The 24,131-nt window shown below is 34.5% G+C and overlaps 1 protein-coding gene across 1 annotated transcript in view; it reads right to left on the minus strand.

The window, feature by feature from the left end:
• Positions 1 to 24,131, minus strand: part of LOC128670922 (uncharacterized) — a 40,571-nt gene that overhangs the window by 6,055 nt on the left and 10,385 nt on the right. The window contains exons 17-46 of the mRNA XM_053746943.1: positions 23,842 to 23,928; positions 23,304 to 23,438; positions 21,925 to 21,993; positions 21,708 to 21,785; positions 20,767 to 20,847; positions 19,262 to 19,396; positions 18,850 to 18,912; positions 18,307 to 18,378; positions 17,557 to 17,694; positions 16,603 to 16,662; positions 15,856 to 15,966; positions 15,285 to 15,413; positions 14,284 to 14,445; positions 13,817 to 13,942; positions 13,129 to 13,194; positions 12,587 to 12,670; positions 11,901 to 12,005; positions 10,828 to 10,914; positions 9,740 to 9,853; positions 8,486 to 8,575; positions 7,744 to 7,809; positions 7,054 to 7,146; positions 5,971 to 6,099; positions 4,758 to 4,871; positions 4,360 to 4,416; positions 3,084 to 3,197; positions 2,462 to 2,611; positions 1,115 to 1,234; positions 523 to 690; positions 391 to 453 (exon numbers count right to left, since the gene is read on the minus strand). Coding sequence (XP_053602918.1) covers positions 391 to 453; positions 523 to 690; positions 1,115 to 1,234; positions 2,462 to 2,611; positions 3,084 to 3,197; positions 4,360 to 4,416; positions 4,758 to 4,871; positions 5,971 to 6,099; positions 7,054 to 7,146; positions 7,744 to 7,809; positions 8,486 to 8,575; positions 9,740 to 9,853; positions 10,828 to 10,914; positions 11,901 to 12,005; positions 12,587 to 12,670; positions 13,129 to 13,194; positions 13,817 to 13,942; positions 14,284 to 14,445; positions 15,285 to 15,413; positions 15,856 to 15,966; positions 16,603 to 16,662; positions 17,557 to 17,694; positions 18,307 to 18,378; positions 18,850 to 18,912; positions 19,262 to 19,396; positions 20,767 to 20,847; positions 21,708 to 21,785; positions 21,925 to 21,993; positions 23,304 to 23,438; positions 23,842 to 23,928 — 3,066 coding nt within the window. The remainder of the gene's footprint in view (positions 1 to 390; positions 454 to 522; positions 691 to 1,114; positions 1,235 to 2,461; positions 2,612 to 3,083; positions 3,198 to 4,359; positions 4,417 to 4,757; positions 4,872 to 5,970; positions 6,100 to 7,053; positions 7,147 to 7,743; positions 7,810 to 8,485; positions 8,576 to 9,739; positions 9,854 to 10,827; positions 10,915 to 11,900; positions 12,006 to 12,586; positions 12,671 to 13,128; positions 13,195 to 13,816; positions 13,943 to 14,283; positions 14,446 to 15,284; positions 15,414 to 15,855; positions 15,967 to 16,602; positions 16,663 to 17,556; positions 17,695 to 18,306; positions 18,379 to 18,849; positions 18,913 to 19,261; positions 19,397 to 20,766; positions 20,848 to 21,707; positions 21,786 to 21,924; positions 21,994 to 23,303; positions 23,439 to 23,841; positions 23,929 to 24,131) is intronic.

Consider the following 24,131-nt stretch of genomic DNA (forward strand, 5'->3'; position numbering starts at 1 on the left):
CTATACAGACTGCAGCTTTTTTATTGTTCCGAATTGAATTATTTATTGAACCATAATGTGTCAATGAATTTGGATCAAAAGCAGCATAGATATCATAAAACTTATTGTTTAATGTCGTAAATGGACAGATTAAAATAAAAAGTGAGGACAGAAATAAATCAATTTATATACATTGACGTTTTCGACATGATCACGAAAGAAAAATCTAAGATCATAGCGAATAACGAACGCTGGATCGCGGGATCGCTTAATCTAATAGACCCATATTACCCAAAGTCATCGCTGATTGTCGTGTCAAATCATTATTCAATGACAACAAAGCCTTGTGTCGAAAATTTTGACCCTCGTTTAGAATTGCCGAATCAAGCACGACTCGAAATTGGTTTATACCTGCGTCTCTGTAATCTGGCGACGTTTGGAGTATCGACTCTTTTAAATTCTTCGACACCACATCTGAAATGTGTACAAGCTTTTAATAGAATAGTTCATTCTAAAACGTGTTTCCGTCCTTAAGATACATACCCGATGTCTCCTTGTCAATCATGACCGGTTGCATTTGGAGTACGGCAATTTCATCGCTATGTGCTGTAATTTTTTCTGGGAACATGTCCGTATCGTTTTCCGGTATTTCTTTGCGAAAAACATCGGGAAAACTATCTTTGGATAGTTTTTCGAAAGGGTACGGAGCATCTGAAATTATTATAATTTATTCAAACTCGAAAACACAATTGTGCAAAGGAAGAAAAAGACAATTGTCTTGTTGCTAATTATTACGTGCGATGAAGACTCCTTTTGCACAATTTATTTAAGTGATAATGCTATGTGTGGTAATTTTTTACTTACGTATAATTAGCAACTGATGAGTAAATATTTTTATACGTGTTTATGTATGTAATATCGTGTCTTATTTATATTTTGTAGTTGTGTATAGTAAGTACCAGATTGGTCCTATGAATGCTGCAAATGTTATGTCACACAATCGTGGCTCAATATTATTTCCATAGTGATTATTTACTTACAATTGCGTGTTATTTCTATCTCATATCTATGCTTACGTAAAGTCTACATTATAAATAAAGCATGCAATGGTGGACCAAAATATACAAATACTTACCACATTTCAAAAAACTTCGGCCGGTTCGGACGAAAGGCGATCGCGACCTCTTCGTCTTACAAGCACGAGATATCAATTTGGATAGTTTCGCTTCTTCGTACTCTGAATATAGGTCAGGAGCTAGAAATGAGTATTGTCATTTTTTTTTATATATATAAAAAACTACACACATCATTCACAGTTGACCAACACACGCTGTGAGCCAAGAACAAGACGAAAAAATATCACATACACTAAACTATTTAAATATAATTAAATTTATGAGTATAAGGCAAGACAAACATGGAAATAAAAACAAGCTACCTAGTCAAATTAGATATTTTTTCATTAGAAAAAATAAAATAAATAAAAAATAAAAGCTCCATCTAAAATGTTCTTTTTGACATTAGTAAAATGTTCTTTTTGACATTAGTCAAAAAGAACATTTTAGATGGAGCTTTTCTGACGTCACAAATTTTGGAGTCAAAAGCTTAAAAAATAATAAGCTAAAAAAATTTTAAAATTTCGTTATTTATAAAAGTGATTTAATTAACGGGTTTGATTATTTAAATTCCTACCATCATACATTTTTTTTATCGAGTCGAATAGTAGCCAATTTTATATTAGATAAGTTTTTATTACCATTGTTGTCATATCTCATTATTTTTTAAGTTATCTTTCCTTACAGCATAGACAAATGCTAACAATTTGCAAAGATACTTTAACTCAAGGATGTTACTTAATCTCGTCGCGAAAATTCAGATGCATTTTCGTGTAAGGGTATAAAGTATGGAATACCACAGTCTCGAGTACATTTTTTTCTCTGAAACTCCTATGGGACTGCTAAAGAGCTATTACCGACATAATCCGAATCTAAGTACAAAAAAGGCTTTTTGAAATGTGACTGAAAGTTACGGAGACAAACGCCACTCGGACAAACCAACTCTTTTGCTTATGTTATTAATCTCATAATCTGGAAATGTCGCAATACGTTTTGTTATTATTCGATATACATGACAGATATATTCGCGTCCACACTTTCATATCGTCTCTAAAGTAGTCCACCATCTCCAAATCATTTTCGGCCAGTTACAGTGTGGTGAAATATATTTGTGGTCAGGTCATATATTTGTTTGCCGTTCTGGATGTACTATTTCTTCGTGAGCATCTATCGGATCCGTGATTAATGTGGGCCGTTGAGTATTGGCCATTTACAGTCAAGAAAATGAACACGCTGTGTCCAATTGGCTGGTAACACTGGATAATTTATCATCCAATCTCGCACTATTCTATTTAGTATTGCAATGGCAAAAAAAAATTTAGTTGGTCAATTTTCTTCACTTTCTTGATAGTAATGGTAATGTATACTTTTCATATATTGGTCCCGGGCGATCCACTTTTTGAACTCATCGTCATCGACGTCATAAAGCGCCGGCGCACTTGCCACAAGTTTCTTCTTCGGGTTTTCTCGCGAAGTCTTTGCTTTCAACCGTGCTAGGTGGTTACGCCGTGAATCTTCTGAAATTCACATTAACAAATTTTTTATCACCTAAGCTAAACATCATATGCTTACAGACTATCCCTTTTAGTATGAAAAAATATACTTTAGACTATGTTTTAAAGTGCGAGAGTGACAAAACATATTTTAGCAAAACATTTCATTATTTATTTACTGGTTATCTCCTTGCTCGCTCACAGTTTTATGTTTTGTTTAATTACGTTTTGAAAACATTTTATGTTTTGTTTATAATTTAATGGCGAATATGTATATTTTGTATTATATTCTTTTTTTTTTTACTTTATTTCGTCGTTTAATCGACTTGTCAAACTAGCTATAATTAATATACTGGCTATGCCTCCACTAGGACTTCGCTAATTTAAAGGATTTTAAAGGATCTACCCAATTTATCGTACCTTAGTTACCATTTATATTTTTGAATACCATTTATCTAGATTTTATCTCGTATATAAGCGGGTTAGATATTCTTACCTAAAACTAGGCCGGTTGTAGAGGGAGTCTGTGTTAGCGGGATGTAAGGGCTCTGGTTGCACTGGACAGCCGCTACGGTTAGCGAGTGCATAATCTGGTTGGATTTCGATAACACTGGTGACAAAGAATTAAGTATTTATACACCATAAATATTTAATAATGCCAAAAAGTAAAGTGACTCTATCAGTATCTATTACTGATAATATGTGCACAGTAAAAAAAACATCAAAAATCGAAATGATTCAAAAATATCTATAATAATTGGTTATAATACTTAGAGTGTGCCTCCTGCCTTCTATTGAGAAATTCTGGCAATTCTTTTTAAAAAAAATATTTTTTGCCTATGCCGGGTCATTGCACGGGAGAGCGAGAGAACACGATAAACTATGAATTGGAATACTCAATTGCAGTTTCAAACTACGTCCATAAATTCGGTGATATTTTGGGATAAACGCAAACCTCAACTTTGGTGATAAAGGATAATATTAAATTTTGATTACTCACATGTATTAATAAGGCTTTTAATATTAAGCCTTTATTTTTGTGCCATTATTAAAAATTTATGGTGTATACAGGGTTAATGGTATCTAACGCATAACCTTCCAAAGGCGCATAAGGTACATAGAGACTAACATCTTTTGTTCTACGACTTTTGTCTAAACGTAATAAATAAAACAATTTTACGTTTTTCAATTTTAATATCGTTTCTATAAAACGTTATCTCTATGTTCGATTCCGCTACATAACGCTACTGTACTGTCTCGTGTTGCTTGGCTATTACATAGAGTTAAGATGTGTTGAGTCGCAAATTAGATTGTATTTTTTTTATATGAAAAAAAATAAACTACGAATCACGAAAAGTCGTAGAATAAAAGTTGCTTGTTTTGATGTACAAAAGTAGTCTTTAAGAAATTTTACGTTTGATACCAGTAAGTACAGGGTTACTGACGATTAAGTCACACTCTCACAATATTCGGTCATTAGATGGGTGACCATATATGTGTGTTGTCGTTAAAACCCGTCAATCCTCAATGGTTCCGTGTGGTGGGTCATGACCCACACTCTTTATTAATCCATAAGGGAGGTCTGTGCCCCAGCAGTGGGGACGTTTAAATAGCTGTTGCTTATGATGATGATGACATCTTCCGTGGCGTAGTCTCCATTCCCGTCTGCCATGCGGATGTCCTTCCCGGGATTCGATTCTCAGCGCCGCGGCAAATCAGTGAATCCTTAACAAGTAAATTGAGATACGGAACCTTGAAAACATATAGCTTACCTTCATTATTTGGTAACGAGCAATTTAGACTATTTTTTCTATAGAAATTGCAAGTACCTGTAAAAATTAAACATAGATATAATACGACTACAACTAAAATAAAAAATACAAATCGCTCTATAAATAAATATATTAGGACAAATCGCACAGATTGAGCTAGCCGCTAATAAAAAATAATAAATTCGAGACTTGTGTTATGGGATACCAAGTCAACGATGCTTTATTTTATAACAAATACACATATAGATAAACATCAAAGACCGGGGCCAATCATTTTAGATCACGACCCGACCTGGGATCGTACCCGGGACTTCTCGGTTCAGAGGCAAGCACTTTACCACTTTACCACTGCGCCACCGAGGTCGTCGTTTGTGGTTATGATGATTGTTTATACATACTGGTTTCAACAGACTGTGATTCTGTAGCCTTGTCAACGTGCATCGACGATGTGAGAACCGCAGCTGTTTTTATTTCTCTGTCTGTTTGTACTTCTTTCGTATTTGTTAGTCCAACTGAAAAAAAAATATTGGTAATAATATTTACAGCGTGGTAACATGTCTTTCTGTCTTCTGGTTCAACATTCTTGGCTGTAACACCCGAACAAAGCCAAACCTTTTTACTTAACCTCTTTCATGTAACATATATATTTTCATGTAAGTTAATTGTGTTTCACATCTATCTATAATCAGCACTCGGATCACAATCATAACCTGTTTTGATATACCTTTTGACTATGTACATTATGTACTTTTATATATTATTAGAAAAAAAAGACATTGTAAGAAACAATAATGGTAAGCCGATCTGGCATGATAGGAACCAACACTGTTCAAATGAGTTTCTTTCGGCATTTCTTCTCAGCAGTGGTCGTTCCGAAATGCCAGTAGTTTGTAGCTTGTGAAAAATAACTATAAATATAAAAATTGACGAGAAAAAGTGCCTGTGAAGGTCTAATTTCTGAATAAATGATTTGAATTCGAAAATTGAATTTGATTCGGCTACGACTTTTTTACAGACAGTGGTCGCCGGTCGCCTACCAGAAGTCAACCATACGATACATGCTTTTATAGTTGTCAGCGAGATCTTAATGCGTTAAATGTGTGACAAAAATATCGTGTCCGTGCAGTAAACTGTTGAGGAGTTCCCACCATCAATCAATAATGCATTGTCATCCAAACTAAACGTGTATACAAAATTCCAGCTCAATCGGTCGAAGATATCTGATTAGTTGCAAGATTGCACCCGAATATACATAGGGGCATACATAGTTACAGTGCAAGTTAAAATCTTGTAAAAATATCATACATTTTTTATTTACGAGTTTCAAACTCGAACATATTACCTATCACTTTTCACAACATGATCCGTAAAAATCGCAATGCATAAATAATAAACACAAATACGGTGGCCGCAGACATTTATTAAAAGGGTTAACTCATCCCTGACAAACCCTACCATCATTACTCACAATCCCATACGAGTTTCGGTAAAAATGTTGCCTTATGTAAAGCTAAAATGACCATTAATAAGGATTACGGTTTGCTAAGTTATTATTTAGAGTTTTCCCCAATATAATTATCATAGAAACAGTTTTTATTTAATTCCACTTACGCCATCTATAAGTAGAGTACTGGGCGTAGGCGTCAAGGGACATATTCTTTAAATTCACCGCTGAACTTCCAGTTGACTTGGTGCTTGTCAGCCAATCAGTACTCGTTGATCGGGAGATTGTGGCTATTTCTAAAGGGGAAAACCAAATTATTTTTTTAATAATTAAATCTCGCTCGAGAACATAGTGGTGACATGAAATTCAGCGCTTATCAGTATTGCAGGAAACCGCACTGGAAGGGTTGTAGAAGCAGAAGATATTTTCCCAGGATTTCTTAATTCTGACAAATTAAACGTATTATACTAGATACGAAAAATAACATTATTCCAAAGCGCATTACACCAGACATGTAAACGATCATATTTTATTTGTGCGATTGACTAAATGCGCCAATGACCAGAAATAAACAATGGTCAAAATAAAGTGAAATTTTATTCATAGAATTATTGATTGGTCAAAGTTGTAAAATTTTTGCTAATATTCTGGCACGCAAGGATGGATCAGTGTGGACAAAGGACGTGCAAGAAAAACAAACATTAGCATTGAGCGTCAGTATAATACCCTCTCGTTTTAATTAGGTACTTATATGACTTATGCAATCTAGAATTATATCAGTTAGTATATATAGTTTTCAGCATTATACTTAATATTTACAATTGAACAATGTTTTTAGTCTGCGTAGACAAGATGGCGTTTAAGCCATAAATTCTTTTGAAACTGAAACTACCATTCATCTTGTCCAGAATAATGTAGTGTCATTAATCAAAAATGTGATGTTTTCCTAAAAAAAAAAAAAGCGCCAAAATGATATTTAGCTAAGACGGACTTTTTAAAACAGGGTTTGTTGTGCAATTTTATTCACATTTTTTTCTTCTTCATCAAGATTTACGGAGTTTAATTAATAATTCGTTTCAAAACTACTACAGCTTGTATTGTACCAAACTGTTGGTATGCAGTGCATCAGGCTTAAGTCTCTTGAGTTGATATATGATTTATTTATGATAAACACAACACGACTTAAAAAATTTTGAAAATTAATAAAAATATATCTTTAGTAGATGAGTACCTATCACATAAGTACGTACCTAACTTCATCACTGACTTGTCATTCGTCTTAGTTTTCAGTTTTGATGTAGCTATCCCTACAGAATTTTGCTTATTAGTTGATGACATTGTGCCTGCACAATAGAAAAAGAACATTAACAGCACACTAACTACAAGAACAATAACACACAATAGTTATATTTTATTCAAGTCGCCTAAAGGCATCTGGCATGACTTTTAGGACTACTTACCGCCATCTAGTGGCATAGTAGTCGTATACATACTAGGTAACAAACTGTTAACCAATGTGCACGTTTCCTCACGATGTTCTTTTAAAGCAAATGGTGGTCAACATAAATTTTATTACGTTGAAAAAATAATATCACAACTAGAAAACGCCCACTTTTTCTTCTCTCTTCGTATGCAGTCAAATAAAAAAGGCAATTAGCATTAATAGTGAAGCAATTAGCTATAAATGGTCTGACAACTCCCTAGTTGTCCCTAGTTGGTTTCGGCATAGGGATGCCGACGACCGTGCGTAGTAGAAACCAAAAAGTAAGAAAGCTGGAAAGAAGGTAGAAGCGCAAACTCTTCGGAGCGCAACAGCTGAGGAAAACGCTCAGATAAGAGACAAAGAGAGAGAGATAGATAGAGAGAACAATGGACGGAACTCCACTGACAAAAGTTTCACTCTAAATTAGATTATGATAAAAATAATGCAATGAACTTACCCACTTCAAAAACGAAGGGATGGTATATACTCTGAACCAGAGTCGACTGAGAAGTCGTATTGTGAGCTGTTGGAAAAAATATTTTATTATTTATTCAACTTTAATAATAATATGCAAGTAGCAATTCTTAATTTTCGACTAACAGACACCTTTCTGTAAGAATTAAAAAATTATGCTATATTTAAGCTTAAGCGTGTACCAAGTTACATCTATATCAGTCTCGAAGATTTATAAGAAACTTAAGTATATTATGAATTTATTCTTCAAAATAGGTAGGTTTATTCTTTAGGTACGTAGGTATTTATAGGTAGTTTTAATAAGACATATCATTCTTCCTCGCGTGTTTACCGGTTTCAGTCACTGCAAGCCTGAAGACTGCTTAAAAAATGAACTCTTAATTATATTGATCAGACTTTAAGCCCGCGGCTTCGTCCGCGTAAACTTTCCATGGGAACAGTTATTTTCCGGGATGAAACGCACCCTATGTCTTTCTCCATTGCTTCAGACTACATGTAGGTATGCAAATTTTCAAATAGAGTAAATTAAAATGTGAAGAGGTAACAAACAAACTTACTTTCGCATTTATAATAAGTTAGGATTTGGTTAGGACTAGACTTGATTTTAAGACCAGAAACCAGCCTAATGTCAATGCTGTTATTGTTTCTGCCTAGGCACTGTCCTATTCCAGGGCGGGAACCACACGCCACCATAAGTAGAACACATAAAATTTAATATCACTCACGTGAAAGATGCATTTTGAAGCACAGATTGGTGTCAGCTGACGTTTCAACAGCCTTCACTTTCGTAATTATGTCGAAATATGCTTGAGTTTCTGCAATACAATTACAGATTTTATTAGAGACCAGCTTCTGACAGCGACTTTGTTCGCGTGCATGAATTCTATAGAGGAAAGTAACGAAATATGGAATGGTATCCTAATGTGGAATACCTTGATTTCTCTGAAAATATAAGTTCGAAACGCAATACACGACCATCTTCTATTTCACTCGCTCTCTTTACTATCGCATTCACACCTTTGTGGTAGTTGCGCGAACGATACGCGTGTGGCAGGCGTGTTTTGTTTTATCGTCTCGCAGAAAAATTTAAAGGTATAATGTATTAAACGATTATTGTCGGTTATTATGCTTGAATATAGACTTGTAATACTGTTGAGTATAACAATATTACGTTTATTTTAACATTTTGTGACCTGTGATTAAAATATTGCGATTTGAAAAAATGTTGACAGTATATAGTTTGAACTGTATACTATATTAGTGTATTTGAATTCATGATTGTGTCAAAGCATCTTTGCTTAAAAAATGAACTACATAATGTTAAACATTTGTCTGTGGTTTTAAAACTGCTGCTTTGGAGCCACACTACACTATTTTGTGCCCATAGCCCTTGAGACCCTTGGATGTTGGGGCATAGACTGTTGTAGTTGCAGCTGTAGAATCTTGGGCACCTTTGCGCCAGAAACCTTAAGGGTTTTAATTGTTTTTATTTTGATTTGTTACATAAGTACAATATGTATTATTATGTATGACGAATTTATGTATTAAAACTGTGTAACCCATTAAAATATATAATGTATTTTTGCATAATCTGTATAGATTACATTTTAATTCTCGCTAATAATTAAAAAAGTTTGCGAGGTTACGTGCCCCATCCTCGCACGTAACTGTACATCACAACCACATCACTGATGCTCCAACCTTCATGCGCCTCGCCGTCCCATAAACAACTGAGCGCTCCCTCGCAGCGCTACGACTTATATCTTATATATAGTAGTGGGAAGGAAGTGCGTCTATAACGCGTACATTATTGTGGCGCTAGTGTGCGGTAAAAGGTATGCCTACCCATAAACACGACGTTGGACTCAAGCTGGTTTCAATCGGTCATTGTGGAAGTCTTTGGGAGAGGCCTATGTCCAGCTGTGGACTTCTTGTGGCTAAGCTGTTGATGATGGCGACATATTTTAACGATGACTTACCCATATCGTGACCATACTCCTTATGGCAAGACTGGCCGGTGTCTATAAGGATTTTCTGATTTTCACGGGACTGTTCTATCAAATAAGTTTCAGAAGACCTTATTCGATCTGCATCTGTGAATATTACATGTAAACCATGTATTTAATTCGAAGGTGTAGTGGTTTTTATGACATAATACGCCAAGCAAGCACGCGGGAAACCTGAGGGCTTGGTGCGGGTTTGCATTCCACTTCTTACCATCGAATTGATTCGAAGTGAGACGTAAAAATATATTTATATTGATGACAATAAAATCCATTTAGATTAGTGATAATGTGATTTAATTTACTCAAGTGAAATTGTTGCTAACATTAAATTTAAATGTTTTTTATTTATTTATTAAGTACCTACACAAATAGACTCGTACAAAAGCGCTTATTTAACCAATTGTTATAAAAGGGCGACAGAGACAACAAGTGTTGTCTAATGTAACATGTAACATGCTTTGTGAGAGCAGCATAACATTTATCAACATCGAATAGGGGACTTTAGTCAGCTGAAGCGATACCAGTTACTTTAAATCATTTAAATTTCATGTGATTAGATTTCTGTATCCGTGTGCGTAGTGGGCCTTTGCTATTTACATCTCACAATCGAGTCGATTCGCAGTGAGACGCAGCTAACCAATCACAGTGCGCCATTGTGACGCAATGACAACGACATCGCAATGTGATTGGTTGGCTGCATCTCAATGCGAATCGACTCAATGGTGAGGTGTAAATAGCATATCCGCACTTCGCCCTTAAATATTATCGACATATGCTCTCTCTCTATCTCGTCGTCGTGTGTTACCATTTGCGGAGCTGTGGCGCCTTGAAGCCTGCGGTTGACATAAAAATACATCCTTAAATTTTGAATTTTGGCTACGATATTAATTTTGTATAAATAAAACAAGCTAAGTAGCTGTTGTCAGTGTTGTGTATTGGCGGTAAAAGTGAAGTGTCACATGTCACATTAAGTGTCAACATGAAGCCACAGATTATACACATGTCATTTTATCTATTAATAAAGTGAGCAAGTGCTAGACCATATAATAACAAAGACCTACCTGATTCAGCATCAATTTTTTGATTAGATATTGAAGTATCTAATAATATATAGCTTTTTGAGGAACGGCAGCAAAATGATTGAGATTCTGAAAATATGTTTACATCACTATGAAATGTTTGGCTTTTTATGAACAAATAAATCAAACTTGTGTGTTGTATTGTTAAAATTCGGGATGGAAAATATACTACGTATAGAATGTCAATAAATCTTCTTCTTTCTTTTTGAGTGTGTTATTGCTAACACTGATGTCATATTTTTTCAAGCCGCCTAAAAGTATTATTTGACATGACTTTAACGCCTCTGTACATCATAAGTTGGTTGAATGTTAGCTACAATAAGGCATAATATTGTGGCAGTATAGGAGAACCGTCTGCGGCAAAATGAAAATAGACGAACCTAAGTACATATCCCACGACACATTTCGACGACCTCGGTGGCGCAGTGGTAATGTTCTTGCCACTGAACCGAGAGGTCCTGGGTTCGATCCCCGGCGGGTCATGATGGAAAATGATCTTTTTCTGATTGATCCGGGTCATGAATGTTTATCTATATATGTATTTCATATAAAATATAGTATCGTCGAGTCAGTATCCCATAACACAAGTCTCGAACTTACTTTGGGGCTAGCTCAATCTGTGTGATTTGTCCTAATATATTTATTATTTATTTATTTGTTTATTATTTATTATCCCAACCTGACTTCTAGAACTTCAGAAATAGAAAAATAATTAGAGAAAATTGATGAAGTGAACTTCGAATCCGTGAGAATCGGGCTCCTGGCTGTTAGGTACTACAAACAATCGACTACTTTCGTCACCTTTTTAACTGCGCAATGTCAAATGAAAATAGTGACGTAAGTAGTCGATACTCACCAATATTTTGCGCAGAATTTTTATAGTTTTTTTTTTAAATCCTGTGACGATATATCGGTATTTCGAATTATGCACTCACCTCCACATGTTGTACCTAAAAGTCATTGAATCAGAGCAACACTTAGCGGTTAAATTTATACCACCCCTCTTGATGGTTAGACCCCAGGTCGTTAGGTTAAAAACGGTAGTAGGTACCCACCAAATTTATACGCCGCATTTTCGTTACGATTCTGTTTCATGTCAACGACCGTGTGTTCAGATTCCTGTGACGAATCTCGAATATTTTTGTAGTACGTGTGAATATCTATGAACGAAAAATTTAATTTTTTTTTAGTAATATTAGTTATACAGTTGTTTTATAAAATCATTCACCATTTAGGATCCAAAATTTCAATCTTAATTCTTAGTTCTTGACTTGATATTTTGTCACCTATATCGACGAGTGTCTCGAATCTTTGTATTGGAGGCAACAGTCCAAATATAATAATTTTACCCTGTTATTCATAAAAAAGTTTCAAAGTTAAAAAGTTTTGTCTCGCTCTGTCAATGTCAAATATTGTAAAGTGCCAAAATATATTTAAGCGCAAACAGCTTAAACTATACCTTAATTTTTTTCTTCCTTATGGAAAGCTTAAAAGTTGGTTCAGCAATTTTAGCTTTTCCATTGATATGGCATTTAACTTATGCTTTCATATTTCTATACTAAGCTATATTGATACTAGGCTGTCATAAAGAAGAATTGTATGCTTGTTTTCGCAAGTTTGCAACGAATGAATTCAAAACGACTGGATCATTTTTCATGTAATTTAGCACTAAGTTAGACTAGACCTTCCGAAGTAACGTAGTACATATACATAACAATATATCTGTATATGTTTGACTTACCTCTATCGTTGTCAGCACTCAATCGAGACTCGATCGACTGCTCCGCAACTATTGTGTAGAGCGAGGTAGCTTCTGGCTGTAAACCTATCAATTGAAATAATATACAAGGTTACTGGCATCTACATAACCTTCCAAAGGTGCATAAGGTATATAGGGACTAACATATTTTGTTCTACGACTTTTGTCAACTTAATAAATAAAAAAAATTCATTTTTTTTGTTTTAATGTCTTTTATATAGAACGTTAACTCTATGTTCGACTCCGCTACATAATGCTACTGTACTGTCTCGTGTTGCTTGGCTATTACATAGAGTTAAGATATATAGAATCGCAAATTAGATTATATTTTTATATGAAAAAATAATAATCATCTTCAAAAAAATATTATGAACATAAGTGTGACCTTTGTCAGGATCTAATTTAGGGATTCATTATTTTTTTCTTCTGTCCCACTGCTGGGAAAAACCTCCCTGCAGTCTCTCCATATGTGTGTGTGTAATGTGCATGTAATTCAATTTAATAAATAAAATATTCGGACTTACCAACAGGCAGTTCTTCCGAATTCGATTCTGCGAATATCGTGTAATGTGAGGTTTCAGGTTGTGTTCCTGTATTAATGAAAATAATACAATAAAAAAAAATTAAGACACTCCCGCAACCGAAGTTGCTGACATCCTCTAATCTGCTAGAAAAGAGCTGGTTCCCAAGCGGCTGAACACACATATCCAAACATAGCTAAGAACATTATCGATTTAATTATCTTTCAAATAAAAAATGTTTAGTTTCAACTTGCTTGGTTGCTACGATCCCACGAACAGACATAGGTACACTCAAATTAACAAACGAACAAAAAATAATTCAAACGTTCAAATTTGGAATGGACCGTGATCATGTACTTTTTAGGTATCTCTAGTAGGTAGCGGGAGAATCCAATTGGACCCTCGTGTTAGTCTTCATTTTTTATTAAGTTTCCACGTCCTTGGAGAAGGGGCTAACCCAAAAAGTGCTGGTTTAATGTCGTCATAGAGAATGCCAAAGGTCATATGTGGCTGCCCCAAGCGGAGAAGAAAAAGTAGGCAAGCAAATTCTGGGCTTAGCAGCTGAGAAAATAACCTAGAAATCGCTCAGAGAGCGAAGGAGAATGCTATGGCAAGTAGAATAGTGGCATTCCCTCTCTCTTTCAGGTGGCTTACCTAGTTTCAAACGGTAATTTGATACCGAAATACTAACCAATATCGGATGAATCCTTCTTATCACACAACTGCTGGGACTGACTGATCTCATTAACCGACAACACTGGTTCATCTTCTTCCACAAACTTCATTGCTAGTTGTGAGCGGTCATGACTGTCGGTATCTGAATCAATTTATACATTTTTGGGATACATGTCATTTTAAATTTTTTGCGGAATCAAACTAGTGCAAGTTTGTTATGCTAGCTTTTGCCCACGGTTTCACTCGCGTGAATTTCCCACGGGATTGTAATAGCTTTAATGAAATACTAGCTTTTGCCCGTGGCTTCGACAACAAAAAACAAGTATGTCAAAATATTATGATGTCAAAAAAATATATATGCCTAACTCGTTCTGCTAAATTAAATTACGATAAAAAATGTATGCGAAAAAATGGAAATCCTCAATATAAATGATCACTCATCGTAAGTTGAACAAATGATTTTGAATTCAATCTTTTACTTACCAATGTGGTGTGAAGACTTTCTGACAATGTACGGTGTGTTACACACAGGTGAACACACAGGTGAACACACAGGTGAACGCACAGGTATCGTTTTTGTAGAAGCCTTAAGTCTCTCCAGTCGAATTTTTTTCATTGTTTGTTTGTTGTCTGTTATTGGTTTACCTGTAATGTCATTAACGTCTTAAATAAAAGCGCTGGTTTATTGGCAATTAGGTTTTTTTTTGTATTCGAAATTGAGACTGGAATTTCAAATTTTCAAATAATAAAATATGTAAATTACTAGTTCTTATACATTTTATTACCTACACAAAATATTAAAAACGTACAAGAAATAATGATCTAACAGTAATGATCAAATCTTTGGGTTATTGTGTCGTCTATGACAACAGTCTATAGCATACTTATCCATACTAATATTAGAAAAAGATTTGCATTTGTTTGTAATGAATACATAAAAATTACTCGATCGATTTTAATGAAATTTGGCAAAGAGATAGACGAAACATTCAGAAGTAACATAAGCTTCTTTTTTATAATTATTTTATCACTTTGCTATCTGCTCTGACCTATGTAACCTGGTCTCGTCTATCTCCCAGTGTGCTTCAGTGCTAATAATATCAGGTGTGGGTCTAGTAGTTTTGAAATATCATAGCACAACCTTCAATTTATGATTAACTAGCTTTTGCCCACAACTTCGTATGTGAGTAAAAATCCGTTTCCCGTGGGAATTTCAGGAAATATCTTCTTAGTGCGCCCCTACACTGTCCTAGGAACCTACACACCAAATTTCAGATTTCTACGCTCAGTAGTTTCGGCTGTGCGTTGTCTGTCAGTCAGTCAGTCATACAGTAACACAATAGTTTTGTATATAAGTATATAGATAATCCACGCGATCCAATTTGGCGCATCATAGCCTCGAATGTGATCAGGATAATACAGGGATGAAAAAGAGAGAGTTATTGTTTTTGGGTATATTCCTGGGCGAATTAAGAGTTACTTACTTTTATGACATCGGCAAATATTATCGAAAGCATATGGCAAAATGATACTTCGACCATTTGACGTAGTTTCATAATCGCGTGATCCATTCACTACAATCGTATAATGAGACAGCGCCATTGGTCGAATACCTGAAATATAAATAAGCAGGAAATACCTAAAGGAACAAGGCATTAGATAGATGAATTACTAAGTGATTCCATAACTTTCAAGTTTTAAAAAATATTATAAAAACAGTATAAATAATTGTTGATTGAAAACTTCAAAAAATATGCGAAGAAAATCACTCTGGCGTTAGACGCGATTTTATCGCTTGTTCAGTTTTTAATTTTCTTTCCAATCTTATTATTTGATTTTCAAAAATGATATTATGTGTTAGTGAATCGGGTCTTCCAATATAAATCAGTTGTACACATTCTGGCAGGGTCGTCATGTGATGTGGATGACTGATTAAACGATGGTTCGTATTAGACGACTATAATCAACTCCATTACATTAATTAATTCATATGTAATGTTACTAATCCTATATCCACCCCAGCGCTACAGTTAGTATCTAAACAGATTTACATACGTTCCTCAGTACACAATTCTTTGTCAGCAACATTTCTCGGTTTGTTCCAATCGCGCGACTGCTGTGTCCCAAATTCCTTTAGCCGTGTCGTCGGCTTCGGCATTTGGGTTCCTGATAAATAAATCATCAAGTTCTGACTCATCAATCATGACAAAAATGACTAAACATATAAAAAAAATTGTATCTATTTGTAATTTTTATTTTTATATGTAAAGTCCCAAAAGACAGATGTTTTTCTAGTTTGGGATTTACTACCTTCATTCATTATATATATATTATTTAATATATTCATACATATTAAAAAACGTTTATGTTTTTATACAATTTACATAAAATTCTGTTTTTGTTCATATTGTTTTACTTTTTTTTTTTATATCAGTTATACTTTGATGGCGTTCCGAAGCTGCCCACTTTTGAGATACAGGCTCATGACTAGTTAAGGGTGGATTGCCGAAAGGCGGACTCGTGGTCTTGCTTGTGATGACGAATTTATTATCCTTGTATTTTAACCTTGTTATGAAACTGTCAATAAAGATTTATTATTTATTATTATAAAACTTAATCCAAAGACGAATACAGAAAATACCAAGTTTGTTAGTCCACTCAACAAGGCTGGGGGGCTTTACCATAATAATAATAATTCCAACGTCAATAAAGAAAATAAGCAGTCTTGTACAAGTTACAAAATTATTTTTTGAAAATTACTTACCTGAAGAGAGAGATAGGTATATTACGTATAAAACTTACCATCTTCATCACCTTTTTTTAATAATCCAATAGAATTTGTAAGATGAACAGTTTGGGTATCTATAAGTAAACATTTTTATTTATCTATACTATTATTATAAAGAGGTAAGCGTTTGTGAGTTTGTATGTTTGAGGCGGATAATCTCCGAAAATATCGAACCGATTTCAAAAATTCTTTCACCATTAGAAAGGTACATTATCCAAGATTGCTATAGGGTTGATATGTTTTATCTCAAAATTATCACGAATGCGAAGCCCCTCGCAACATAAAGCATATTACAGTTTGTTCAGAGATTTTACGTGACAAGCGCCACTAAGGCGATTGATTCAAGGTGCAGTAATGTAGGTCGATTGGACGTGCAGACGGATAGACAGATCGTTTCGGAGGGGAGATTTTTAATTCAATAACCAAATATCTTTTTATTTGCGTGTTCAAGTGACTACTAAACAAGTTCTTGCCAGAATCGAGACACTTCAATGGTGTCACCAGAAGCTGCCATCAAGTCAGGCCGTCTACACGGTGTTTTGGCACTCCTGACAGACGAGAAGAATATGGGGCAGAAACCACAATTGGACAAAACCATGGGAACCGTCGAGCATCCACAACTTAAACAAAGTCCTGCCGCGTCGGTCTGGTAGCGATAAACTCAAAAACAAATACACTGATTTTCATGCAGTTTTCACTAATAGATAGTGCGATTCCTAAGGGACGTTTAGGTGTATAGGTTATTATGTTTTGATCCGAGCGGAGCCGGGACAGGCCGCTGGTACCAAATAAATAAATGCTCATAAACTACTCATTATTTAAATACAGTTAGATTGTTTTTACGCAACCATAGGAAAAATATGTGCGTGCGCAGCGTGCGCACAAGCAACAACAGCATCGTGCGCATGATCGCAATCTGCCTGGATTACTTATCTTTTTATAGAGAAAGCGGGATTTCAAGTACTCACTTGTATTTTCGAACTTTTGTTTTATTGGTTCCGTGGAAGTGTTTTGCAAAATCTTCTGGTAACGTTTCAAAATTGCCGAATCCATTGCAATATCAGTTCTAGATATTTCTTTTTTTATGAATTTCGGAGACGTTGTATCTGTAAAATCATTCCAAATTCCAATCATATTTTCACATCCATATTGCTTTATTCTTATCCTTACATATTACAAAACAAAGTACACTGCCGCGTCTGTCTGTCTATTCGCGATAAACTCAAAAACTGCTGCACGGATTTTAATTCGGTGTTCACCGATAGATAGTGTGATTCCTGAGAAAGGTTTAGGTGTAATACTTAGTACATTTTTGCTGCTAGTTCATATATAACTACGAATATAGTACATAGTATAACAATAGTGAATTCTATTGACATTAAAATATTTTCTTTCTTTTACTTAGGTAGGTACTTATATATATTTGTGTCAACGGTCACGATCAGTTTAATGTATGATAATTTTTTTGGTAAATTTTAAAGAAACTGCTAAATAGAGTAGAATTTCAAACAAAGTACTGTATTATGCTCACATATTTATAAAAAAAAGTCAACATGTAGCGTCTGTCTATATGTATGTGTGTAATCTATAAACAACCGGACGGATTTTTGTATGGTTTTCACCAATAAATAGTATGTTTCCTGAAGAAAGTTTAGGAGTATAATTTATTGTGTATTGCGTTTATATAAGTCGGTCTTTTTCATATAAAGAAAATTTACCTGTGCTTATGTAATTACTCCCAATTTCTGTTTTAAATTCAACAGGGTTCGATGAGCGATGCATTTTAGTATCTGAAAAGTAGATATCGTACTAACAGATAGTAAATAAACCTTACATACAAGTATATATATATATGAAGAGTATAGATAGATATATTATATGGTCATTATCATACGACAACGGTAAATGTAAATATATATTAATATCATAACACAGTAGGCGCCGAAAATTCATTTTTGTAAGGTTTTCACCAATATATAGTGCAATTGCTGGGAAAGGTTTATAGGTAGGTAGTAGGTACCTCTAATACCTAATTTGAATTTTTATCAAAAATCTATGTTTATTTCATCAATTTCATTTGAAGGTTTAAATAAGTTTTTGACACAAATGACATTTATGGCATAAGCTTTTATTGTCTTATTGTCATCGGATATTGCATTCAATGTGTGTTCAAAAAAATCCTACAGTAAACAGCGGATCAGCGATCAGGGTCAGGCTGAAACACTGTTATGTTTGAATGCGATTTAATACAGAAAACTTACGAGTATCTTTCTTTACATCTTTCTTCAATATTCCAGAGTTTGTTAGATAAAATGTCTGGGTATCTGTAATAAAACAATTTATTTGTTATAATTTTGAGAATAATTATACTTACATATATAAAACAAAGTCCACTGTCGCGTCTTTCTATTTTCGATAAATTCAAAAACTACTGCACGGATTTTCATGAGGTTTTCACCAATAGATAGTGTGATTCCTGAGGAAGGTTTAGGTGTGTAGTTTATAATGTTTTTACCTTAGCGAATCCTGTAAATACTTAGATTGGGAGGCGTAAAACGCTTTGTTTATTTTATTTCAATCCCGTTTTTCAACCCACAAAATTGGTAACAATTACGCACGCTGCTTAGAAGTTTTGTCTCTGTTCCGATATTCCCTAGTCTTGAGTATACTTACAGGAATTTTCGACTTTAAATCGAATGGGTTCCGTGGACGTGTTTTGCAAAACCTTATACCGTTTCCTATCGTCGACATCTACTGAAATATTGGTTATAGAAATTTCTTTTTGTGTAAGTTTCGGACGAATTGTTTCTGAAAAATACACATTAAATAATACAGTAACTGTTATTATAATAACCCAAAGTTCCAAAAGCTTATGTGGTAGTCTGGTAAATGTTTAAACATAGGATATCAGTATGTAGTAGATACCTAGAAGAATCGGTGGTGGTGTAACGATTAAGACCCGCTTGTGAACCGAAAGGTCGAGGTTCGAATCCTACTCGTGCCACATGAGTTTCTATACAAATCTGACTCATGTATAGTTATGTTGTACCTATATGTTACTTGCTTCTAGTGAAGAAAAAACATCGTGAGGAAACTTGCAATCTGGTTGATTATCAACTTGTATAGGTAATTGGAGAAGGCAATGGCAAACCATTCCATTAATAGTGTCAAAAAAGTCGTGTGTGTTTAATTTCAAGTAACGATAACGAAGAAGAGTGTTAGTACCTAATCATATATTAATTTGTTTTTATTAGCAAAAAATAAATATTTTAACATGTTATGCCACACTAGTAAAGATTTTTATTAGAGAGTTTTAAACCGCCTTTAGGCAGTTTTAGCGATAGCTTTTTCCCGCCATAAAACAAAAAACAATTGACACACGATACTGAGCCTAAAAGCCGTTAAATTTATGTCATCGTTTAAAAAAACATTGTGTTAAATTATGTATAAAAGCAGTTTACGAAATACTTTTGTCAACTCGAGTAAATTAATTTTTTTTCGTAACAACTACAAGCAATTAAGGCAGCTTTTTGCCCAGCTTTGAGATATTATATTATCTACCTTCTTATTCCTAAAACAGTTAAAGCATACGTTAAAATGAAGAATGTCAGAGAGATCTTACTCATCATCAATGTGTGACAAAACAATCATGTCCGTGCAGTAAACCGTTGAGGAGTTCCTCTCGTCTGGAGTCGTGCTGTGATGCCGCCAAGCCCAGGATCAGTGTATAAAATAGACTATTAAAATCTTGAAGATAATGCCGCCAGCGTGCTTGGTTGTTATCATTGTACCTATAAAAGTTACCTACCTGCAAATATGACATCGTTAATTTTATTTTCAAATTATATTCGGTTTAGCTCCTGGTTAACTATAATTTCTGCATATCCTAAATAATATTATAAACGCGAAATTAAGTTTGTTTATTTGTTTGTTACTTCTTTACGCGCTATCTACTCAACCAATCTTCTTAAAATTTTGCGCAATTATTGAAGATTGAGAAGAACATAAGGTACTTTTCATACCTGAAAAACAACTGCTTTGTGGGAAATATACGCGAGCGAAGCCGCGGGAAATTACCAGTAGAATATAATTTAAAAAATCGATCGACTATTTCAATGAATGAATGACTTTATTGCTTTAAACTTGGTGCAATAGATATATGTGTATAATAAAGTTACCTGTATTCGTATATATGACACTATGTGCAATATTTTTTTCGATTTCTATTATTGGATTCAACGACTTATTAATTTTAGGCTCTGAAAAAAAAAATCGCAATGTTCATTATGCAATTATATAATTATAATCTTTTTTCAATTGCCCGCTCTTCTCCCATCCTTTCCACGTGGTCGATAAAACGAAGTCTTGACAGCTGGACTGAGAGATGTGGATGTGCTCCTAGCAAAAAGTGGCGCAGAATTGAAAATAGTGGAAAGATCTAGTTTTTAGGCCTTTCCCGGCCAAATCCGCTTCAGGTCGCTGAGCACAGTAGGTATTTCAATCTGTCACGTTAAGCTTTGTTACACTTATTAAATATCAATATATACTATACCAACTAATATTATAAATGCGAAAGAGTTTGTTTGTTTGCTACCTCGTCACGCGTCGTTCTACTCAACCAATCTTCTTGAAAATCTGCATGTTGGCATTTTATTCGCATATAATTCTATATATATATATTATATACCTCTAAATCCAGGCCACAGCGATTTGGTATCTGGCTACTGAGACGTAAGTTCGTGAGCTCTCAGGTGGCTGACACAGCAAATTTTTGTAAGTGGTTTGAAAGTGCGTCCACATTCACTGCAAGTCAGCTCTCCTCCGACATAATTACGAGTATATTGGATGGCCGCAGGTGGTCGGGCCTTAAGCTCGTCACGCTTAGCATCGAGCTCTTAAATTCGCATATAAGTAAGAGTATGTGGAAGGATAGCTAGGGTACCTTTCATCTCGGAAAAAATAATTGTTCCCGTGGAATTTGCAAAAAAAAAACCTGTCTTCTATTATTATAGATGGCGCTATTGCTAATAAAATAAACTTTGCAATAAAAACGGGCGAAGTCGCAGGTATACCCCTAGTATAACTAGTTATACAAATAGTATGAGTTTTCTGCAATAACCTGTAATAGTACAAATGGCAACATCCTTTATATTCTTTTCCATTTCTATTGGGCTCAGTAACTGGTCGATTTTAGCCTCTGTAAAAAAAATTAAGCATACATTTTTATTATCTTCAGAGATGTTGTTGACTGAAATAAGATATGACGGACGATAGAGTGAATGAATGGTTTATTTTAAAAAATCATGACACAAGTATGAAATTTTTTAAATAATTACCCGTGCATAGGAGTGTTTCCATCATTTCTTTTTCAAATTCTATAGGACTCAGTGAACGGCTCATTTTATCTATAAAAGAAAAAATCGAAAATTAAAAAAAAAAAAGGGACAATGTGTTTGAAGCTTTAAATCTATCTTAATTTAAATGATAATCAAATTGAAACAGAAAATCATCATCGTCCCTACTAATATTATAAGAAGTCTGTCTGGCTGCCTGTTTGTTCCGCTCTCACGGTTAAACCGACATTTATGAATCATGGCATTCATGTAGTTAAAGAACCAACCCCGTTCAAACATAGGCCACTTTTTTACCATAAGTCAACCTTCAAATGAATATAATAGGGGTTGAAATTTTGTACGAAAATCATGTCTGTTCCCCATTCACAAATAAACTCACGCGTGCGAAGCCGCGCACAAAAGCTAGTTAGCTATAAGGTGAAGTCTATCTCCACATCGAATGAAAGCGGCCAGCGTGTAGCATCTCACTGTGATTTTGACGATATCGTCAAGCGATACCTTTTTTCGCAAAATTTTTATTTTCATAAAAAGGATAAAGTGAATTTTATTTCTATATACTAACATTTAATAATAAAAAAGTTATATATAAGGTATATATAAAAGTTATATAGTTATAATATGAAAATTTCGAGTAAAAACCGTTGGATCGCCACGTTTTTTACTCGAAATTTTCATATTATCTTTTCACCCGAATCTATTGATGAAATATACTTATTTGGTTAAGCATCTAATATAAAAAAATAATACAAAATAAGTCTAGGATAATAATATAGGAGAAAATATTCGGAAGTTCGGGCCTTTGATTAATATAATATTATGTTTACCGAAAACAGTTTTATATCCCAACTGAAAATAGTGCAAATATCTAACAATTTCATGATGTAGTATGAGAGTATGAGATTTTTGCGACTTAAAACATTTATTAGTGTGTGACAAAAGAACTGCAAAAATAAACATACAAAACAAATTCTTACCAAAAGCTACATCTAGAACCAGAAATATCATTCCAGGTACTACACAAATGAAGGTATAGTCAACAGCATATCAATCTACTCAAAACCAGTGCAAAGTTGCTGCGGCATAAAGTTCCATGAAGCGTATCTTGATATGCGGGCGACTGTACCTAATGACGTAGACTCCGTGAGCGAAAAAAATTTTGCACTGCGCAATCCCATCTCTGTGTGCGTAGAGCGACTTTGCTAATTCACATCTCATCATCGAGTCGATTCGCGGTGAGACGCAGCTAACCAATCACAGTGCGCCATTGTGACGCAACGTCAACCATACCGCAATGTGAATGGTTCGCTGCGTCTCACTTCGAAATGATTGGATAGTGAGAAGTGAAATTCAAACTCAAATACCTTGGTGATTAACATAGCATTTGAAGTTGGGTTTGTGTAAAAACCCGAAACTTCTGTAAGGTTCCGACGAACTCTCTCTGCGCTTCTTCAATGATTCCATCGTCGACTTCTTCGAAAGCGGCAGTGAATTTGCGTCTGTAATTACACTTATAACTAGCTGCGCCCCCGGGCTTGGCTCCCGTGGGAATTTCGGGATGAAAGTACCCTATGTGTTATTCCAGGTTATATTCGACCCGTGTAATAAATTTCATAGCTATCAGTCCAGTAGATTTTGAGTGAAAGAGTAACAAACATAAATACATACACTAATACATCCTCACCAACTTTCGTATTTACAATATTAGTAGGATGGTAAACATTAATATACCTATTAATTATTAATACCAATTAGACATTACTGTCGTAAATCATTTCTCGATAGTAGAGACAGATTTATACGCTCGAGCGGAAAAATTTTTGACCGATTCTTAAGTGACGGTAGAGGCAAATTTATAATTTTTTAAAATGTTGTATTAGAATATTATAAATTTATACTTACGGGAGTCACGGGCGAATGGGAATCTCGAAGGGCCTACATTTATGTGTTTGAATGGGAGTTTGAACCGGAATGACAGCCGGTCTTTTTCTGTAAATAATAATAATATGATTTTTTATATATTTTTATGTTTAACTATGTACAAATGATAATGATCTAAAATTCTTATGAAAATAGTAAATAAAAGGCCACTTTGATTTTAATAATTAGATTCAAATGTGATTTATAGCCGGACAAAGGCGTCGCAGCTGTTGAAACAGGCTTACTGTGAAATAAATTTTTCCGTGTGAAAT

The sequence above is a fragment of the Plodia interpunctella genome, chromosome 6 (genome assembly GCF_027563975.2).
Source record: "Plodia interpunctella isolate USDA-ARS_2022_Savannah chromosome 6, ilPloInte3.2, whole genome shotgun sequence".
Classification (NCBI taxonomy): Eukaryota; Metazoa; Arthropoda; class Insecta; order Lepidoptera; family Pyralidae; genus Plodia; species Plodia interpunctella.